Source organism: Sphaeramia orbicularis, chromosome 22 (genome assembly GCF_902148855.1).
Source record: "Sphaeramia orbicularis chromosome 22, fSphaOr1.1, whole genome shotgun sequence".
Classification (NCBI taxonomy): domain Eukaryota; kingdom Metazoa; phylum Chordata; class Actinopteri; order Kurtiformes; family Apogonidae; genus Sphaeramia; species Sphaeramia orbicularis.
In genome coordinates, this window is record NC_043978.1 from 37614476 (window position 1) to 37636911 (window position 22436).

The 22436-nt window shown below is 41.7% G+C and overlaps 1 protein-coding gene across 1 annotated transcript in view; it reads right to left on the reverse strand.

Annotated features, from left to right (window-relative positions):
• runx3 (RUNX family transcription factor 3) overlaps positions 1 to 21951 on the reverse strand; it is a 46053-nt gene extending 24102 nt beyond the window's left edge. Inside the window, exons 1-5 of the mRNA XM_030127410.1 lie at positions 21721 to 21951; positions 21266 to 21376; positions 3431 to 3672; positions 2584 to 2740; positions 1019 to 1123 (exon numbers count right to left, since the gene is read on the reverse strand). Of these exons, the coding sequence (XP_029983270.1) occupies positions 1019 to 1123; positions 2584 to 2740; positions 3431 to 3672; positions 21266 to 21323 (562 nt within the window). The 5' untranslated portion in view covers positions 21324 to 21376; positions 21721 to 21951. The remainder of the gene's footprint in view (positions 1 to 1018; positions 1124 to 2583; positions 2741 to 3430; positions 3673 to 21265; positions 21377 to 21720) is intronic.
• Positions 21952 to 22436: the final 485 nt, after the last annotated feature.

The following is a 22436-nucleotide window of genomic DNA, read 5'->3' on the forward strand; positions in this document are numbered from 1 at the left end:
GACCCAAATATTACACTCTAAAGACATGAGTACAAGCCACAACTTTCCACCAGCTCACACACTTTAAAACCCCTACCATAGGCCCACTGCAACCAACATGTGTCTATAAGGCCTACACACCTCACCTTGAAATTATGAAAATTGAAATCCACACAACGCCACCTCTCAGCAATTGGCTCATTTTAGCATCACCACTCTCCACCTTTCCTCACACATGACAGCATTCAACCACAGAAAAATGTAGCTGCAGCTGATTGGTGGTGCTAACAGCTTTAGCGCACTGGGCCTCCCTGCCAGGCCTAACAGTGGCCGGAGTCTGCCCTGTGTTAAATCAAGGAGCCACTTATGCGGTCAGCCAGGTACGACCCTCTGACCAGCGCTGGAGAAAGTCGAACCAGGGGTGTGTGAGTAGAGGGAGGAAGAGGAGGGGGGGGGGGGGGGTCTGCTGAGCTGAGCCACCTGCGGCTTGGAGACTCACTCAGCTGCTCTTAGTGGTCTCGGGTTATGCCTTAATATGCTTTACAGTTTCCTCTGACTGGGCCCATCCCTGTGCCCCTGTTGTACACACGCTCGCACACAAACCTGCACGCCTGTACTTCTGGAGACCATGCATTGCCCCACATTCACTCCCCGGAGGCTTACCATAACCACTACATGACTAACCCAAACCTTAACCTTAACCTATTTAATTCTAATCTCAACCCCAAAACCAAATCCCAGTTTGAAAAAAAAAAAAAGTGAAAACCAGATATGATTGTGGGAACCACTTCTGTCTCCACATTATGATAAATGCACACACACACACACACACACATAATACACTATCAGACATTCTCACCATGTTGGAGTTGAATTCATCATCTGAATGTGACTCATGCAGTTGTTTTAGCTCCTACACTTACTGACACCCCCACTTTCAAAGCCAAGAATAGCTGCTCTAACCGGGTGGATCGCGCGTCACGCCAACAATATTGTGCGTCTGTGTGAAGGTGCGAGTAGTGCAGGTGCGTGTACTTACTGCGTGGTTCCCGGGGTCCATCCACAGTCACTTTGATGGCGCGGTGATAGGTGGCCACTTGTGGGGGTCCGGTGAACACAGTGATGGTCAGAGTGAAGCTCTTTCCTGCACACAGTCACGCATGTCCATTAGATTTATAAAGCCTTCTTGATGTCACTTCATGCATTCAATTTTCAAAGGATCTACAGAACAATTTTCTATTGTTTACAACAAAACTTTGCTTGTTCAACATCAAATCATCACCGGCTTTTGTCCCGTTAAAGTCTTGGAATAATAATAAAAAAAAAAAGAGAAGTAGTCAGGGACCACCTCTTTTGATGGCCTGTCTGCATGTATGATTTAAATTAGACTATTGGGAGAATGTGTTCCAGATTGTCCGAAAGGGCTTACAGCGATAGTTTATTGTTCAACAAGGCAGGATCTTGCTCCCATCTGCATCAGATCCAAGTCCGTGCAGGAGGAGAAGAGGCTGCGTCAGGCGGCGGGTCCGGTGCGCGTCCCGGCTGTGAGAAAGGCGCCTCTTGTTAAAAAAGAGAATGTGTGGGACGAGAGAAAGTAAAAAAAGAAGAAGAATCCTCGGGTGGGGTGAGGCATGAAGGTAGAAATTAATTTAATTCTAAGAGCAGAACTCTAATATTAAACTAAAGTAAAAAATAAATAAATAAATAAATAAATATATAAAAAGGCAGGGAATGAGAAAAATCCTTTCATGTTTTTATTTGTCTCCTATCTGTATATTTTTGCGCACAGTCACGCTTTAGCACTATTTCAGATAATTATTTTTGCGCTAACATGTATTTATTCACTGTAAAGCAAAAAATGTTGCTTGGCAGGTCTGTGTATTAACTCCAACAACGGTCCGAACAGGACTGTAGATTTGTGTTTTTTATAGAGCAATTAAACACATCACTTGTGACAAATACACTGCGTTAGTCTGTAAACTTTTAGTGTCAATAGTGGCGGAGACTGGTTGACAACTTGCCCCAGGACACAAATTCTGAGGTGCTTTTTCACAGATCCCACAGACTACATCACGTGGATAATTATTTGTATTCCCTTGGATTAAGGAAATTATAGTCACGTCGTAACTGTTGGCCATGACGCAGGCCAGATGTTGTGGATGACACCCGTGAACGTCAGTTTGGCGCAGAGTGGGCACTCTCAGTACCCATACCTAAATGAATCCATATTTAGTGCAGCAGGGGTTTTTTTCAGATTTTGTAATTTACAACAGATATATTGGGAAATGTTAAGATATTTTTTACAAGCCTTATTTTATTATTAATTTTATTTATTTATTTATTTATTTATTTATTTATTTAACAAAAGCACTGTCTGCTTTTTGTGAGTGTGCGTGACTTGTTTGCTGATGTGGAATTATCACATTAATCCTGACAGGTATCCGTTGTTACTCAGCTGAGGCACAGAAAAATAAGCATTATTTTTATTCTAAGTGTGTTTCTAAATGCTGCTGCAAATGTCATATAGACTAATTGTGTGTCGGTCTGTCTGTGTCTGATCAGGCCTTGTCGTGTGTGTGTGATACTGTCACAGTCTGAGCTCACCTCGTCCGCTCCTGCCCACGAAGCGCAGGTCGTTGAAACGGGCAACCTGGTTCTTCATCACGGCTGAGGCGTTCCTCAGTTCAGCCGAGTAGTTCTCGTCGTTCCCGGCCATGACAGTGACCAGAGTCCCATCGGGAACATCACCGAGAGCCACGACCTGCGCACGAACAAAGCGGGCGGTCATTCTGGGTCACCGAACCCAATGTACACAAATGAGTGCGTAAAACCGCATCCGGATCCATGGTAATAAACACCAGTATCTTCACTGTTTTAGCAGAAGGTCAATAACAAAGCACTAGACATGTTTCATAAATGTGATTTTTTTTTTTTTTTTTTTTTTTTTTTTGTAGAAACACATTTTAATATATTTTTGCAAAGCTTGTGTGACAAGCATTTTATTATCCATTCAATCACCGTGTCATTTATTATCAGTCTTCTAATTTGAATTAAATGCGTAATTTGGATAATGATGCTGGTCTATATTGATACGATCCACAGATGTTACTCATTAAATCACATGTTAGAGGATAAACATAAAAATAAATTTAACATTGCATAATTTTAGTTATAGTTTATTTTTTTTATAATATTTTTAAAGGATGGCGTTGTTCATTGTTCATCTTATTAATGGTATAAACTCCAAATAAAGAGACTAAATGGTAAAGTTGCCAAAGCTCCATCTGACTTAAATTTCCCCATCTGATTTCGATCCGGTCTGAATAAAAATGCCTCTAAAAAATCCACAATATTTTTTTCAGCACATAATGTGCAGATAAAAATCTATTGCGTGCGTGGTTTAAATAAAAAAAATATATTAGAAATGGTAATAAAAGGTTTAGTGTCTTGCCTTGAAAGCCACGGGGAGAGTTTTGTTGCACCTCCAGTGAGACGGGAGGACGGAGCAGAGGAAGTTGGGACTGTCGGTCCGGACCAGTTCGCCGGCGTGGTCTGCCAGGACGTCCACCACGTTCCTGGTGTCCGGTCTTGACCTGAGGGGCCCTGCGGTGGCCATGGCCCCGTTGCCGTCTCCAATCTTACTGCAGGGGAAGGACGTGGAGGGCGGCGTGAACCGTCTGGTGGTGGGCGGCTCTACGGGAATATGCATCACAACAGCTTGGGTCAGTGCCACCTGACTGGGGTTGATCAGAGGTGCTTTGGAAGAAAAAAGTGTTTTTTGTTTTTTCCCTCCAGGTGCTGATGGTCTCAGGGGTCCACGGTGTGCGCAAAGGATGGAGGCGAGAGCGCGCAAAGTGGGAATGAGAAGAGCCTTTCTACTTTAAAAGACACGATAAAGTCTGACTGTGGGTTAAATCATCTGCACAGGATAAGTGCAGAAGAGCATCAGATCAGGGTTGCTCTTTTTTTTTCCTATCTTCAGCAAAATCAAACAAAAGCTCAGCAAAGTCTCTTCAAGTACTCGCTGCTCTTATCTATCGCACGCGTGGCTTGTTTGAGCTTCTTGTACACAACATATAAACACCACACGGACTACTGGGGCTGTCACTGTGGAAACAAACCAGTCAATGAATCCTCTAAATAAGTATTTGTAGATCAGCGTAATCCAGCTGTGGTGCAAAAAGAAGACGATCCAGATGAGTCTTTGTGTCGGCTAAACTTTAAAAAAAAAAAAAAAAAAGGAAAAAAAAAAAAGATCTGGACTAAACTTGTCACACGCCACTTTAGATCTCACCACACTCCAGTGGAAAAACCGCTCGAAAAGGAGAGAACTAAACTGATCTAACTCGGATATCTACAGTCATCACTGTCCGTTTCGCGCGTAAAAGTTCTGTCAACTTTATCCTCGCTGGATCTTCTCCACAAAACAACGACAGTCTGGTATAAGAGGAACTCTTCTGTCGCTCCAGTTGGATTTCCTTTACTTATCCTTCAGCGCACGGGGGTGCAGGACGTAAAGAAGGAGACGTGAGGCTGAACGGAGTGCAGAGTGCCGCGATATTATTTTACCCGAGTCATTTCAGTGTTTAGTGGTTGGGAGTGTGGAGATGATTTCCACCAATGAATCTGCTGGGTTGGGCTTTCACCAGACCAATCAAACTCTCGGGTGCTCCTTCTTCAGCCCCTTACGGCTGTCACACACGACCTGAATTATTGATACATATCTGTGCTTTTCTGTCTGTTTGTGTTTTGATACGGCACATAGACAGACGCACCATCATCATAAAGTGTTAGGAATACATTTTAGAAGGGCCACATTACAGACCTGCGTAAAAATCAATCAGCCCTAATTGAGCGTAAATTGACTACATTTTGTGCGTAAATATCCACGCGTCCTTGATATTTGTTTAGAAGGAGCTGACTTTAACCTGCTGAATTAAAGTACTATAAAAGTTCCAACTGTGTCTTATTACTCCCATAGTCTCACAGGGAACAATCTGAATTAAATAACATAGGAGCAGCATATGTGAACCTTTATCCCAGTCACACTGGTTTATTACAGCACCTGCTCTGATCTATTTTATTTGAGCTGTTTATAAAATCTCCACAGAAGGATTTAGACTACACAGAGCCTGTGGTTTAACTCTCATTTATTCGTTCTGAAGAGATATATGATGGCTTCTCACCTCCTCTCCAGGTAAACCAGTTTCTCATAAAGTGAAATTATGGGTGAAAGACAGATCCGTATCACTTTAATTGACTAAACCGAAATAATAAAGCAAACAAGCAAATGTGTGCGTTTTTCCACATCAAACAGACACAACAGACCGTGTGTGTGCCAGAGGCTGAACTCATTAGAAACCTGAAATGTTGAGGTTTTAACATCAAATGACGGCACACCCTGCGCACTGCGGCCATGCTGCTTTCTGACACTAGTTGGCGCATTTGCCTTTTCAATCGCTGTCAGCTCAGACAGACTGAGGCAGACATTTCACATCTGCAGAGAAAAGGAAACTTTTATCTGCGCTTTAACATAGTCGGGAATGTGAGATAATTTCTACGTTAAATAAATAAACCAAATTAATTTTTATCTATTATTTCCAGACAATTTTTAACAGGACGCACGTTTTATTATTATTTTTCCACAGTTGGACTGCAGTTAGTGAAATAATTACAATAAGCTCTATTATTGTTAGAAAATCAAATAATTCTAAATGTTTATTCGTTTATCTGCATTTTGGAGGTTCGTGATCCATTAGAGTTAGGTTTCTGTCGCTCAAACGATTCTGATGAAAAGAATTGGATCTTGCACATTTCATTTTCTAGCAATAAATATTAAGATTTGCAATGCTTGATTCAAAAATGTTTATTTTACGTTATAGTTTTTTGCACAATTAAAAATATTTTGCATAGAAATTGTGTATCTTTTTATTCTTCTGGCAGGTTTTGATTAATAAAAAGCAACGCGCCCTGATAAGCATAAGACAATAAACAACTACGCATTCGTTTAATTTCAACAGGGAATAAATAACAAAATAAACACATAGATTTCGTCGAAGTGATTTTTTTAATTTCCTTGAATCAATAGAGGTTTTATTCCCAACCAGACGTTTTATTTTCCAGTGCGAGCCTCTGTCTGTGTGTGGCGGGTTTTAAGTTGTTTACTCGCACGATCATAAATTAAGCGCAGTTAATTGGCGTGAACCGTAATCGCAGTGGCTTCAGATTTTCCCTTCATTTCCTCTATCGCACTGATCGAATTCAAAGTCACAGCCAGAGAAAATGAAAAAAAGATTAAAATTAAAAAGAAATAGGAAAAATGTGTCAGTCCAATTAATGTATAAATATGAGCTTTAATTCACTGTACCTGTTAATATCCGATCAAATCTGGCAAATGTAATTTAAAAAAAATTTTTTTTTTTAAATCAAAGTGTCAACGCTGTTGACTCTAAAGCTGCAGGATTGTACAAGTTACATCCTCTAAACTGCATGTGAGTTAGTTTCTCAAACCACATATGCACATTAAAATGCATATTCAATGTCTATTATTTCTTCTTACCGTCACTTTATTTATTTATTGCATCTTTAGGACTTTTAAAGCCACAGAAATATTAATCTGAAAGCCAGTTTCACATTCTGACACTCCTTGTTTGTGGTTGCTTGTTATTTTGGTGGTAGAGGAGGTTCAGTTGGGTGTAATGACTCATTGCTTTACCAGTAAAATAAACAAAAAAACAAAACAAAAAAAACCACATATGTATTCCTTAGAAATAACACCTCTTAGATATAGAAGAGATTTAAGTGAGATAGCAGAGCTGTTATCTGTATCTTCATATGAACTGAGTATAAATTACTTAGAACCTGATGAATGTGTTTGTGTAATATTAATGCATGGAAATCAAAAATCAAAGAAACTTATCCCACTCTTGCATAGTATACATAATAGAAGCAACTAAATGTCCAACAATCTCCTATGCAAAAAAAAAAAAAAAAAAATCACTTCCCATCAGATCACCTATCATGCAGCCTCTATTTCGAGTAAAGCTTGACTGAGACAATGACAATGCCGCTGATATTTTAGTCGTCGTCCTACCCCTAGTTCATTATTAATATGTGACCACACATCCCAGCTACCCTGCTCAGCCATAATGTGTGCTCCGGGCGCCTGTCACATTTAGACCTCTGCATTTCAACATGCAGTTTCTACAGTTTCAGCCGCACAGGCATTGAGGACAGAACCCGCCGTGCCCCTGAACGATTTTTAATGATCCGGGTGGGTTGAGCCTGAAATCAAGACAGAACTCCTGGAGGATATGTGAAACCTCGGACCCACCTCTTAATAGGCCTCAGCATATATGATTTTTTACCATTCAGGATAAAAAGAAATTGTATCCTTCAGATAGAAATGTTAACACTGTTTGCTTTCTCCCTGTAAAGCTGTGACAAAAAAGATAGTCTGCCTCTGTTCCCTGTGTTCCTGATCTGAATTGTCATGCAGACTCGTAACAAAAATTGTCCTCTGTGGTATGGGAGCAGCACAGTCTACCCACTGTGAGTGTGCCATTTATGCCACTTAGAAGAATGCTGAATAAATGTAGAAAAAGTTTAATCCCAAGGGTCCTCTTCTCAGTGTTTAAAGGCAAACCCACTTACTTTAGGTTACATGTGTAATGAGGCAGATTGTAAAGACTAATATGAGTATGATCCCCATTAGCAGGCAAACTAGTACAGGCCTTTGGGGTCTGTAAGCTTATACCTGACTCTAAATGCCACCCACACAGCTATCAGTGCCACTTAAAAGTCACTTTGAAGATGGGGACATTCTCCAATACATGGAGATCTCTTTAAAGTTTTCTTTTTTTTTTTCTGAATATGATCTATTAGACTGTGTAAACTCCCGGGCTATTTTCAGACATGTACACATAAGCCTTTGGATGGGTAGCTATTCATTTGGAAAGGGGGCTATGGGGGCAATTAGAAATAGTTTGAGGTTCGGTGATGACATAAGACAAAGATTTCTATCTTTAGAGAAGCTGTGGCGGTCACACATTTCTGTACATTCACAAATTACAGGGCAAGCTTGGCCCTCAACCCACCGAATGCATTCCTTCCGAAAAGTGTCTGCTCGAATTTCAGCCGGGGGTTTCTGCTCAGTGGAAATATGAGTGTTCTGAATGGACGACTTCTATGAAATGGAGTTTTATTCCTCACGGATTAAATTAGCTCTACTTTGGGGCTCGGGGTATTTTTTTGTATGAATGATGAATTCTGCGGTGGCTGTGGAACGCTGGGCTTGTTTACCCTTCCCTCCCTTTTTTTGAAACACAGCTTGCTATGAAATGGACTTTTTCTGCTTGATATGACAAGAGTGTCTGTGATTAGACTTCCAAGCATGATGTAAGTCACCAAAGCCATTTGTGCCAGTCCCCTCAAAGCCAAATCATATTCTAGCGTCAGAGTGTTTATATACACAAGTATATGGAGAAACTTTTAAACAACAGTGAGTGGGTTCAGACTGTTTGGGTTTTGGGCTCTCGGTGCTCTGATGGCTGATTCTCTCTCAAATTTTGATTACATAATGTGTCAGCACATCACAATTGGTGGTCATTTTTGTCCATTTTGATGTTCAGGCAAGAAAATAAGAAACACATTGAACAGTTTTGATCATATAAATGCATATGTTATTTTTTCTCCACCAAGGATGTCTGTGTTAGTTTTAATTATCACTGGAATCCGCTGTGTATTTAAACTGAGTTTTAGGTCATAATAACCTTAAAAAAACTAACTCTGTATCCCTCCATATTTTTTTCTATATTTCTCTATAGTTTGTGGCTCGTAATATTTTTCATATCCTGTAAGTTATGAAAGTGTCAGGCCCCAATTTCAGATCCTTGAAGGCGTTTAGAGTATATATTATCATAAAAATGATGAAGAGCTATGTGACATTTCCAAAACCCAGCAGCTAATTACTATGTAAGCGTGATGCCGAGATGCAAAAGTCACCAGTAGAGACAATGAGCACATTCATCTCATACATCTTTAATATTCTGCTTACATTTTATAAAAGGTGCAGAGCGGAGCCAAGGGCTTATTAAAGCCTTCTGAATCAATTGAGTAGAATAATGGCTGTTGGGGGACGACTCCGACTCCGATGTTGTTCAGGCAGGGCTGTGTTTTTATTTCTATCTGCTGAATGTAAATGGGCTTCTTATTGAGTACATTCATTTTCCAACATACCAAGCACCCATTTGTCTATCTGGTACTTAATTTCGAGACTAATATCTTATGGGATGAGCTTGGTAGTGGAGATACTTTGATGCTCCCGCATCCTCTAGAGGGGGCTGCTGCAGATCCAATTGTTTATGTGCATGTGTCTATATGGTGGAATCACTCCTGATATGTTCACATTTACCAAAGAAGTCAGTAAGACACCCTGATGGGTTCACTGTGATCGGTGTTGAGGGGTTGAACGTGGTCAGGCCCCCACCCTGTCCTTTCAGTGGCAGTTCAATTGCACACACACACCACACCCGAGTCAGGAAGGGGGGACTTGCCGTAAACCCCAGTGTCACGGTCGCTCCGCCTTCACATCATCCGTCGGGTACACTCACCCAATGATGACAGTCAGCAGCCTGTGATGTGGTTCCCAGGCCTGTTTATTCTTTGGAACCCACTAAAAGTAGCATTGGATGGTAAGCTCACCAAAAGGCCTCAGTGCTATTATAGGAGCACTTTGGGTTGAGTTTTGATCTGGTGGGTTTGTAAATAGGGCCCTGCCTTGCTGCGGGGCACCACTTTTGGGTTATATTGTTTAGTGTGACCTGAAGGAAGCGTTTTGATATTTAGGGTGATTTGTAACCTGGAACAAAATGTGAAGTCCAGAACTGATGTATTTGACTTGTAGAATTTGAGGTTGTATATGCCATTAGCTTATACTTTTCTTAATGTTGATGATGATGGACAAATGCCTTGAAATGTACCACACTTTGCTTTTGCTCCTTTTACTGAAGGACAGATGATGTTTTTTCAGGGTCTTTATTTACCCTTGAAAGTCAGTATAACTTTTAAATTTAAATGAGTCCCATAAATACGTCAACTCCCCCATTTTTTTCAGCTGTGGTTTTTAGTGTGAGCTATAATCATTTCTCATCTTTCTTTGTCTCTGTGTCTGTATGTCTATTTGTGTGTAACGAGACACACACACACACACACAAATCCACATACACATAGACACACAAACAGTGTTTCTCTTTCTCTGGCGAGAGCTTCTGATGCAAAGACGGCAATCTGTAATCTGTAGTAATTGCATGTTGCAGAAAAACATTTTTCCGCTGTGGTAATCGCTGCAATATGTGCAGTTGCATTGCCAAAGTGACAGCACCCCCACCCCCTACAGATGCACACATACACACACACACACACATACGCACACACACACACACACACACACACACACGAGTATCCTGACTCACTCAGACTTTGCCAAATGTGTCCAGCTAGGACTCTGTTGAGTGCTCCTCAGAATGGCTGAGAGGTACAGACAGACACAGAAGAAACTGTAGCATTGTGACAAACTGGTTGTTGGAAAGTGGTACATGCACACCTGTGGCACTGTCGTGTTGCATTCACCTTCTGCAAAAGATTTACAGTTCCTGACAGTGACAGTTTAACTGCCATGCTGCTCCGGTGCCAGAGCCCTGCCAGAGCCCAGCTGCCACACACAGATCAGGAGAAGAATCTTTCAGACAGCCACATCAATTCACTCCCCCTTCTCATTTTTAACAGTTATCACACAGTACAAGCAAGTGATGAATTTATCCTGAGCAAGTCTCATACTAATCCCCTAATATTTTTGATTTTTCTCTTGAAGAGAAATTAGTCATTTGTCACAGTTCAGATTAGTGGAAGTTGCAGCCACATTAAATGTAGGGAGTGTAGTGACGGTCTGTGGCTAAGCCATTGATGCATATTTATCAAACCATCGTCTACCATTTCACCACTGACACAGCGTCTCCTTTACTCTGCTGGATTGCGCCGCAGGTTTATGAGGTCATCATAACTGTGAGACTGAGGGCATAATATGGTGGATGTTGACAAAGAAGACAACACGTTTTACCAGCTCGTCTCACAACCTCAGCACATTATAAATGCCTCTCTCCCTCTCCCTCACACTCTCTCTCTCTCTCTCTCTCTCTCTCTCTCTCTCTTTCTCTCTCACTCACTCTTTGCAGCCAACAGTGCCGCACTTTTATGATATCATTACCTGCTACGTCATCACCCCTTTGCCCGACAGATCCCCAAAATACATCAGCCTCGTTGGGCTTTTTTACATTGCACTCTTCAACGTGTAACCACACACACCTAGTATAAGGACTAGGACAAGTAATACTCAGAGACATTTATAGATACACAGCACAGACACCAAGATTGCAACCAGACTGTGTGTGCAAACCTTTTCCTCTCTGGGCTGCTACTCTGACTGCTGAAGCCATCCAACCTCCCAGCAGTTGAACTTCCCTGTGTCTCTAATGGAGTCTCTCTGTCAGATCAAACAGCTCCCACTGACGAAGAGAGGAGACAGATCGCAGCGCTGGAAGCCGTTCAGTCTGACAGCCCGAACACGTTTGACTGGCAACGCAGCCTGTGTCTACTCTTCCATTGCTAGAGATCCCACACAAATATAGTAGCGCCACCAGAGAGGGGAAGAGGGGGTGAAGAGCAGGGAGGGGGTAAGGGAGCCTGAGCCTGTCGGCTCAGAAAATAAGTTGTGAGGCGTCCCTCTCACACAAAGGCAAAGCCCCATAGCTCAGTCTTTTCTCAAAATGAAATCGCATGTGAGCTGAATATTAGGAAGTGCGCATGGCTTCCAGCAACCACCAAGCCATTATAGCAGAGCCTGTAAACCACATTTTCACCAGCAGACAATGCTCCTTTGTGCTTGTTGTGTGGCTGTCCCCTCTTGCTAGAAGCTGAAGAGAATCATCATGCATTTAAACTGAGGAGATGAGAGTAGAGATGTGAGGAAAGTGATAAGGAGGATGATGGAGAGACATGAATAAAAAAGAGTGTCAGTTTTAGATCTTTAGTTAATTATTGGCGGTAATGTCAGGAGGGACAAGTAGGACAGTCTGCCCTCATTTAGCCCCGTAGCGGTGGGGATCTTTGATGTGGTTGCACATGGAATGCTGTTGTTCATTCCTCTCTGCAACAAAAGCCACATGTTTTTATTTTTTGAAAATAGGTCTCGGCTACTTCGAACTGTGAAGACATACGGTGAGGTATGTAATGTATGAAATGAATGACCTGAACTCTAACTCATAAAAGGCGAGTCAGACATTTGCCAACCCGGTACTGTACCAGCTGTATTGTTCTTAGCTGCATTATGTGTTTGATTTCAGATGGTTTAAGATGGAGACAAACTTCCTCTTTGCAGTATGTGCATGCATTACACCAGTGCACACAAGTTTAAGCATAGCCTTATGTGAAAACACAAATACACATTGATATACACATTTTCAACTTTTCAACTATTGTCGTCAGTATTTGTCCCTTTCAACTCTTTTCATCGCTGTTAAGGGACTCTTTCAGTAAGGGTCATCCCAGGTTCTGTCACACTCATTCAAGTGTAAATAGACTTCAAAGAGCCCCCAAATATTGAATTTGCATTTATTTCCCTCTTCAGAGGGGTTCAGCCTCCCGAGCACCATCTGACTCACCACAGAATCCAACCAGATTCAAGCAAAAAGCCAGTGCTGGTTTCCTGACAAGTGTCCATGCCACTTTCCTCTGCAGACGTGAGACAACTCCTGGAAAGTACTCGGCTAGCCCTCAGGGCTTTTCATCAGTAGGAAACAAGGGTGTGGCGCCTCTGAGCCTGCAAGCCAAGGAGCTCAGGAGAGCACTTAGACACATAATATTGTCATCTCTCATAAATCTGATCTTTTGCACAGTAAGTGACTATTTTCAATCATTCCAATTGATTTCAAATTGAATCAAAGGAAATTAACAATCTCCAAATGTTGCTGAGCCTTTCTGCAGGGAGAGCAGAGTCACTTCATTGCATGCAACTCTGTTTCTGTGATGTCTGTGGGCTCGAGTCCCAGTCTCAGATTAAGCAAACCTAATTGGAGACTAAAATTTATTTTCAGTGGAGTCCCTCCATTCAAATCATTGCTTGAGTCAAGGACTGCTTAATTGGCGTCCAGGAAACCACCCGTGTGTCCGAAGTGACTGAATGTTTCCTCTCATCATCTCCATCACTAATCAGTAGTGGCGTTGCCCGTGTACAGTTAGCACCCTGAGCCACGTGGATCTAGCATAGTAAGGCAGGACTTTCCTCCCTTTGACTCAGAGCCTGAGGCGTCTATTGAGGTAACTGCACACTAATCCTCTGATTGCTGTGTTTAGGCCCGGCACGTCGCTGCTCCACGTCAAGGCGGCCACGACTAACGACGAGCTAATGACACAACGATGACAAGGAGCATTTGTAAACCCAATCAGTAGCCTGGAGCCTGGCTGCCTGGTGATTAGGTTAATCAAACTCTATACTGACTGAATGACTGGCTCACTGTCTGCCTCTTATGTCATCACACTGATTAAAGGGGAAAAGTTGTGTTCAAGTCCGTCAAGCCCTCTCTGCTAACACAAACGTCTTTCTGCCAGGCTGGCAGTGTTAGCGAAGGTAGCTGTCATGCTAATGTAGCTCCAAATGCTGGGACACTGTCAGCTTCAGGGACTCCACTTGAAAATGAGAAATTACCTAATTTTACATTTTGACAAGACAAAATTGGAATAATGTTGTTTGAATTATGTTACCATTTACTGTTAAATAACTCACAGCTTCTTGGTGCAAAGTGTAGATAAATAGTAGGGCTAAGTACTTATATAGCATGTAAAATTAAGCAGTCACTTTCCAGGTCACACTCACATTTGTATGTAGTTGATTCAACGATAGACTCGTTGGTTAGAAACTGTTCTGTCAGTGCAGGGGTAACCACAGAACACAGTAGTCAGTTAAATATTTTTTTAAGCAAGACACAAATTGGCACTTTATAAAATCAAGAAAGCAGTCACTGATATTTTTTGGTTAAGTCCTGTGCTGTTTAGTCACCATGTCGGTAATTCTGCTGGACTAAGGCATCGGGAGACCATATGTTAGTCCTGACCAGCTATTACGGTGAGGTCAGACAGCATTTAGAGGGGGGAAGCGTCACGGTCATCATGTTGACATGCGCTTCTCATCTCTGACTCAGCACGAGGGAAAACTCAGGCTCAGGGCTTCTGTGTGAGAGTATATGTGCCAGTTGCACGTTGCGTACGTATATTGTGAAGTCCACAGCGTGTCTGAGCTCATGACAGTCGCGTCTGTGACCGTGAGAAGAGTATTTGCAGCAGACGGAGTGACCTCACAGCAGACAGACGATGGAGAAGACATGGAGGGGCCACTTCTGCTGCACAGCTGAGGGGGAATCCCTGGCATGGTGATTCCTACTGAGCTAATACAGAAGTGAGCAGCTGTAGAGAAAGTACTAGCTCGCTAAAGTTTACTTAAGGGCAACTTCTGCTGCAACATAGGGATAATAAATCCTTTTGTTTTAATTTTGCATGAAATTCTGAAATGTTGTAAGGCTTAAAAAGAACAGGTGTGCCAGAATTAGCACAAGCACATACTGGCAGTGTTTTAGGCAGAAGTAGCTCACAGATGTTTAGATTTAATCCTGTTTTAGAGAGCATAGATAATATGCTTAATACTCAAATTTGCATCCTCTCGGTAGTGGAGAAGGAAAGCGCATTTAGGTGGCCCATTACTGGTGCAGTTAGTAGCATTGTCAGATATTTCTTCTCCCCAATGAATAGGCAAAGAGAAAAAAAAACAAACTAAAATCCCATTTTGAAGTGCAGTCTCTACAAAAATCAATTCCCTGTGGTTGAAGTCATGTTTTTAGGGGAGGGTAGAAGCAACCCAAAAACATGTTTTATTGCACCAATGATAATTAACTGTATGTAAACAAGTTGAGGAAAAAAAATTCTGGGAAAATAGAGCAAAATAGAGAATCAGAAAACATTTCATAGCCTGCAGCCTTTCACATCCTATCATTATCTGCATTTTTCCTCCACCGTAATTAAGTTTTTTTCTTTATTGCTTATGGGAAGAGGGAACGGCTATAAGGATGTTTTGAGCATGATTAAAGTTGCTCATAATGAAGTGAAGATTCAGTCTGGAGGAAGGATTTTGTCTGCAAAAAACATTCCTCTTAATCCCTTTGATGGTGACAGAATGAGTTCTTCTAGGCCTTAGATCTCTGCTAAACTTTCACACATGATAAAATAAAACCCTCCTTTCCTCCTGTGTTCCATCTTGTGAAAAAAAAAAGAAGTCACTCTGTGCTGATATGTTTCTGAACATGTGGGATCTACATAAGTTTAAGTCATTTTATTTGCTGCCGGCCAGACCCATGCCCACCCATTAAAGTAATTTGCGGGTTAGTATGCAACTGTAATGTTTAAAACAAAAGTGCGCAGCAATCAACTTTGTGCTTAGTCACAGGCAGCTTTTGCTTTTACTCTTTTTACTGCAACAGAAAGGATGTTGTTGACAACATCTATATAACGAACCAGGGAGGGGTCTAAGCAATATGACTTCTATATCTGAGTCAAGTTCAGGTCACATCTCAGCAAATGTAGCTTAAGTAAATGGAAAAAATTCAAGTCAGATGGCAGAAATAGTCTACATTTTATTTTACTTTTCAATCTTTGTTCATATGTTGAATATTACAAAACAAGTCAATACATTGAAGTAATTTTTTGCATAAATATAAGTTAATAATACATAAATTAGCTTTCAATAATAGTTGTGTTTTTTCTACAATCCCAGCCTCACCATGTAATAAGCTGTGGGCCAGGCCTGTGGTTTAGGGCGTAGGTTTAAAACAAAATTAAGAAACAGAAAATTGCGAGAAAGGCTTTTCCTTAATTTAGCTGTCCACCACGCAGGATGAATGAGATCATGAGGAGTCTAATAACAGTGATGGAGATTTAATCATTTTAACGTAAGGGTTTATATGAAATATTATCAGCTCATAAGTGAAGCAAATTAACCATAAAGAAATGACTCATAGAAGTAGACTAACCTCATCCGCTATGGGCATTAGTGTTTTTTTAACATGGGGCAAAAGAATTTTACATTATGATAATTTCATTCCTTGTTATTCAATTATCCAAGCATTTTCAGTCTGCATATTTTTCTGCTTACATGTAGTTTGTTCCTGTTTCGATTTCTTTTCACTTCCACTTATAAAGCCTTGTCTAGACATTGTGAATTCCTTCATCACTTGTGTGGTATCTGGACAGATCTATTCATGTACCGTTTATTCACTACCACTGCTCTTTAATTATCATGTAAAACTATCTGATACGTACTCACTCTTTTGTTTCATCTGAGGGTAACGTCACCGAGCGCGTTCAGCACACTGCTCTCTCAGCTGCCATGTACAATCAGAGCAGCGGGGTTAACATGGAGACTAACTCTGGATGAACTATGTAAAGGCTTCTGCGCGTTCTTCCTGCCTGTTTGGCTCAGCATCAGCCTCAGATCACATTCGGTCGTCAACGGATGGCGCTTTACAGTCGATGCACCTCCAGTTTACTTTCCAGTAAAATTACAGAACACATGATATCATGATATCCTGGTACCCCCTCCAGGAATGTTTGTTGAACAAAGTTGCTCAACCTTTCTAAACACTTTTTTTCTCCCCTCCTTCCTCCGTTAGAGAAAGCTTTACAGCATAAATCCATATTATCAGATTGGAGAGCAGCCGCAAAGAATCTGGCCCCTGTGGTTGCTTGCCGACCACCAGAAAATTGTATTTACTACTACACTTAGCACGACTTTAACCTTGACCAACGCAATGTCGAACATGCCGGTTTGGGCCAAAGTGTATAAGGGTGGAGGCAGGTTTTGGATTAGTCGACCACATAATCAACACGCCCCTTTGCGTACCCTACCTGCAAGCCATCTTACTGGCAACCCCAGTAAGTGTTCCCTATAAAGTCGTGTTGACAGACGGCGAAAACGGCGAGACGGACCAAAAAGTAAATAAGTACCTCCAAAACGTTTACAGCCCTAATCAAGTCCAGAGCTTTTTCTTCTATCCAATATGCCTTCAGAGTTTTATAAATAGATATTATACTCGGCTAAATTGGAGACAGGATTTCACCGCTCTGTGGCTGTCATGAGTTTTCTATTATTTGCTTTCACTTTAGAATATTGAAACTCTTAATATCTGGTTACAGATTTCAGCTCACTCAGCCAGTCTTCATGTTTTGGCGTCACTCAGGGGCCTCATACTCAGCAGGATTTTGAACAGACTCCAATCAAGCATGTTAATTTAAAGGAGGACTAAAAAATCTTACCCATATGTCTTTGTTATTAATAAATTCACCAAAGGCCAGCCTTGTGTTCTGTCAACATTCGTAGGCTTTTACTTTTCTGGAGCTACTGTATAGAGCTTTTTTATTTGTCAGCGGTTCAGAGCTCAAAATTCATCTTGAGTTTTATCCCCTGTGAATTCTCATTTTAGTCTTTTTTTTTTTTTTCTTCCGCAGCTGTGCATGTGTCTCTTAGGCTTTTCCCTCCCCGAAACATGTTGAACAAACCAGACCACCTCCCAGAATCCTCCAAAATAACCTCTCTACAACTGTGGTGAGGCATGGCGCATTTCTCACACACAATCCCTCACTTCCATTCATTCAGAGCAATAAGCCAAACATATAAAACCATTCCCACCCTAATAAACCGGGGCCTTTTTCTCTGCCACAAAGGGAGCTGGCTCCCAAGAGCGTAACACTCTAAAACGGACCCCCGTATAAAAAGAGCCTGCAGGGAACACAGTGGCCCTTCCAAGTGGAGGGAAATGCGGTGACAGAAACTGAGCCAAGGATATGACCAACCGCACAGACCCAAGCACAGCTGCTATAAACCAGGTACCCCACCTGATACAAGCGCTGCCAATATGTCAGGATCGGAAAACTCAGTAAAACTTTACACAATTCTGCTTCACACGAGGAAAAGTCCGGTGCTTATTTTGGAACCTAGTGTTTCAGAGGGGGATAAAAAAGTGTCTCAGAAATGCTGCTTTCTGATTAAAAAGCGGTGCTGCTGTGTGAGGGTTAGCAGGTGTAGCCTCATTGTGGTTATCAGTGAACAGCAGCAGCACTGTGAGTCTGCATCAGATTAACGCCTCACAGAAGCAGAGTTCAGTATTATTCCATCGCTCTCTCTTTCCTGCTCTCACTGCATACTATACAAAGTTGTCAGACTATTGGTCTTTTTTTGTACTCACTTCTTAGTAACAAAAAAAAAAAAAAAAAAACTACCATGAGAACGACAGCTGCATAGTCTGCTCTCGTTGTGACTTTATGTGCATGTATCATATGCTTTACGTGTGTGTCTGTACGTGTGTGTCTCCCTGAGCTTCAGCGGAGGACTGAGGTTTCTGAGGTGAGGCGTTCTCTCGCTTCTCACGCGAAGTGCATCTGATGTTGCACATCACATGCTTACATGTGTTCTCTGTCTGCACTGTGAGATAGATAGGTTCAAGTGTACCAATATAGCACCTAAAGACAGAGAGTTTGTTTTGGGATGATTCTTTTTTTTTTCTTTTTCTTTTTTTTTTTTTTTTTAACATCACTAAAGATAACAAGATGATCCACAGAGATTGTTTTTAATCTTGTATTATTTCTCAAGCAGATGAACTTCTGTTGATGGATTTATTATTTCCATAAGCTTAATGTTGCATAACATTCAAATCAGAGCTCCTGAGCCAGACATTTTACAGCCTCTTTGATTTTCTGTAACCGTTCCTCTTAATTTCAGTTTGATTTGAGTCTAAAAATGAGAACTATTGCCAAATTGCTTTGCCTGTGTAACACAAGTTGTTAAACTAACCACTGGGGTATTTTGCTTACATGAGGTAGTCCCAATCTGAAATGCTTTCAAATTGAACTGGATGATTTAATGACTCTTGGCCTTTGTTCTCTCGTAGTTCGGTTTCATTCTCCTGACAGAAGAAACTGTAAAAGGATATAGCATATTCACTAATGATTTCCAATGGTGATTACAGCTTTAAATGCTTGTCGCCCCCCCCCCCCCCCCGACCTACACGGTCTCTTTGTGAAGCACATCACTGTCTCGCTGCTCGGGTAAGGCTCAAAATGAAAATCAGGCCCGTTACGTTAGAGGTTAAAGCAGCTCAAACATCTGATAGACAGTGTGCATGAAACCTGAAATGAGGGAGACATTGGTCTGTAAACAGTGAGGAGATAAAGGGATGCAGATCCAGTGGTTATTGAGAAGAAAGGGGGGGAAAGGCCTTAGCCATGTCAAGAGGAAACTATAAACGCCTGGGTGTCTGTAGAAGCTGTGAGAACACTGGAACATCATCTCCTGTCACTGCGGTTCCACTGTGGATATCAGAGGATTGTTCTCATGTGAGCAACAGATGTACTTTATTCTGACTGTGTGTGTTTGACTGACTGTGTCTCACTGCATGAATGTAAGGCTCCAGAGATTTTAAGATATACTCTGCAAACAATTAGGAGCTAGTAGTGCTTCTCCTGTGGCGGTCTCTAATTAACAGTGCAATGAGGCCTTAATTGGGAAAGAGATTTAGTTTTTTATGCTGCCTTTCAGTGGCTGTCTCAGTGGTTGTGTGAGGAACAGTGGGAACAACCTAATCCCCCAGCCACCATCAGTTTAACAACTTCTTTGTCAAAACTGTCTACTTAATTTAAAGTTTATCATCACTTACACGAACCAGCTCAAGAAATGTTTAACTCATCAGCTAAAACTTTCAGCTACATCTGCTGCAATTTAACTGATTTATAGTCAGGTATTAAAATGAATTGCAACTATTTTGATGCATTGTTTTAAAGACTGAAAGAAAAAATTTCAAGTTTTGCATTAAAAATGAGCATGGAAACACCACAAAAAATATGCTCAATTTAGGTTTTTTTTCCCATTTTCAAAGAAGAATATAATAAAAGATGAAAATTTTATGAACGTGTAACTTGACTGATGAGCTGACTGATCCCAACATATTCTAGATTATTCCCATGAAACACAAAAGCATCACTAGTATTAGCAACAGGTAGCGTGACCTGATGAGGAGAGTAAGTTATGTCACCTCCAAATAACAACTTCACTGTGTTTTTTCTGATCATTTTATGCCATAATACTAGTGTAAACCTGGTAATTGTTTATTTATACACAGAGTGAAGAAGACCCATTTATTGGGTATCAAGCTAAAACATTTCTGCATTTGCGTTTGTACAATGCTGAAATATACAAAGAAATAACTGATTACAGGTAACAATTGAAGTGAAGTACCTAGAATTGAACAACCAGATGCTGTTAGTGTTGGAAAATTACTTTGATATATATATACATATATATATATATATATATATATATATATATATATATATATATATATATATATATATATATATATATATATATATATGATGATTATTAATAACTCTAGTTAACGCAAATAATTGTAATAAGGCAATCGTGTTGTAATCGTGACTGGCCTTGTCCTACTTTCAGTCTTCCCATACATTCAAGAACTTCACTGTTTCCAAGTAAAAGCTGTCTGATTGGAATTACCATGGCAACAAATGGCTTCTTCATTGAGGCAACTGTTCAGCCGCGCCATGTATAGTGCACTCACCTCACCACACAGACCAAAAGTACCTCCTGGAAGTAAAGCAGAGAGAGAGAGCCTAATATGTTTTTTTCTTTGCTCTTTTATTGTGTTGCTGTGTTCCAGTAAAGGGCCCAGTCACTTGGAGCCTCTGAGCTCGTATTCTCACAGAGAGCGCCGAGTTTCACTTGATAATGAATGTCTGTGGTGAGAATCCCATTATGGCGCTACTCCATCAAGCCTACAGAGAACACAGGAACGGAGAGGCAGAGGCCTTTAAGGGCCATATCAGTCAAGTAGATGAGGGCTACTGTGCAAATCAGATCTTCCTCTGTAAACCTCCCGCAGAACACATCTGAGTAAGTGTGGACAGAGAGACAAATGCATTCACACACTACGAGAAGCACCCAGCTCTCGCAGCTGAATGTAGTATGGTTTTTGAGAAAAGAAACAAGCACAGGCGTTTAACTGTCAGACTGATTAAGCTACATGAACAACTGGACAGAGGGTGGGATAATTGTTCGGGGGGGTGGGGGGGTGAGTGGAGCAGAGAGGAGAGGAGGGGGAGGATCAGCACTCACCTCTGAGAAGACTGCTGCTGTAGTTGGAGAAGGAGTCAAAGATGCTGTTGGATGCCATGACAGGGAGTCCAGAATGGTGTGGAGCCCTCGCTGCAGCCAATCTCCACCAACCTTGGAGAGTTAAAAGAGGAGTGAAAGACAGAATGAAAGGGCAAGACAGAGGGAGAAAAGAGAGTAAAGGAGAGCACAAGAGGACAAAACTCCTGGAGCTCTAGAGCCAACCAAGAATCTAGGGTTTGCGACTACCGCAGGAATCCCAAGCCACAAGCCTGCAGAGAGAGCAGCAGCAGCATGTGTTAGCAGCAGCACCAGGAGACATCTGAGAGAGAAGTGAAGAGAAGAGGGTCAGAGGGAGAAAGAAAAGAAGAAACACAGAGGGTGGAGGAGCAGCTGAACAGAGGCAGTTTAAAAGGAGGCAGCAGCACTTGTGTCTTCAGGTGTTGAGATGGACTCACCAGGGCTGGAGATGAGAGGGGGCCCACCTATTGACACCTGGGTGGTGTGAGCGGGCTGGTGTGGTGAGCTAGGTTTGTGGTCCGCTGTCACGTAGAGGGACTGAGGGTCGAAGGTTAGCCTCCAAGCCTGATAGCGTGGTCTGTCTTTCTTTTTCTGTTCCACGATGGTGGTGGCCTGAGTGGAGCGTCAGTGCTAGTAAAAGGCTAAAAGCCACAGTCTATCTGCATCCTCCTCGCCATCCTCCACACACAGACACACACTCCCCTCCGTGAGTGGTGGAGCCAACGTCACATGTCACGTGAGGTCACCGGGCCTCTCCCTCCCACCCTCCCTCACCTCCCTTCTTCTTCTTCTTCTTCTTCTTCTTCTTCTTCTATCGTCTTTGCTTCTTTGCTGCTTTTTCCTCTGCTTACTTTTTACTTTCCATGCTTCTCCTGCTCTGACTTGCTGTTTTTACTCGCACTTTTCATTGGTCGTCCAAGTTTTGGAAACACTCTATTTTCTTTTTGAGTTCAAACCAGGCAGCAGCCTACACCGCTGTGGTGCACCGAAGTTTGCAGAGAGATCCCTCTGTGAAGACACTGGGTGCATTAAAATATATTAAACTAAAGTCAAACACAAGTGATAGGAAAACTCAGGAGCAAGTCAGATGAAGAGAAACAGAAAATGAGAGATAGCTGTGGCTTCTGCTGTGAGACAGGAAAGGAGTAGAAAG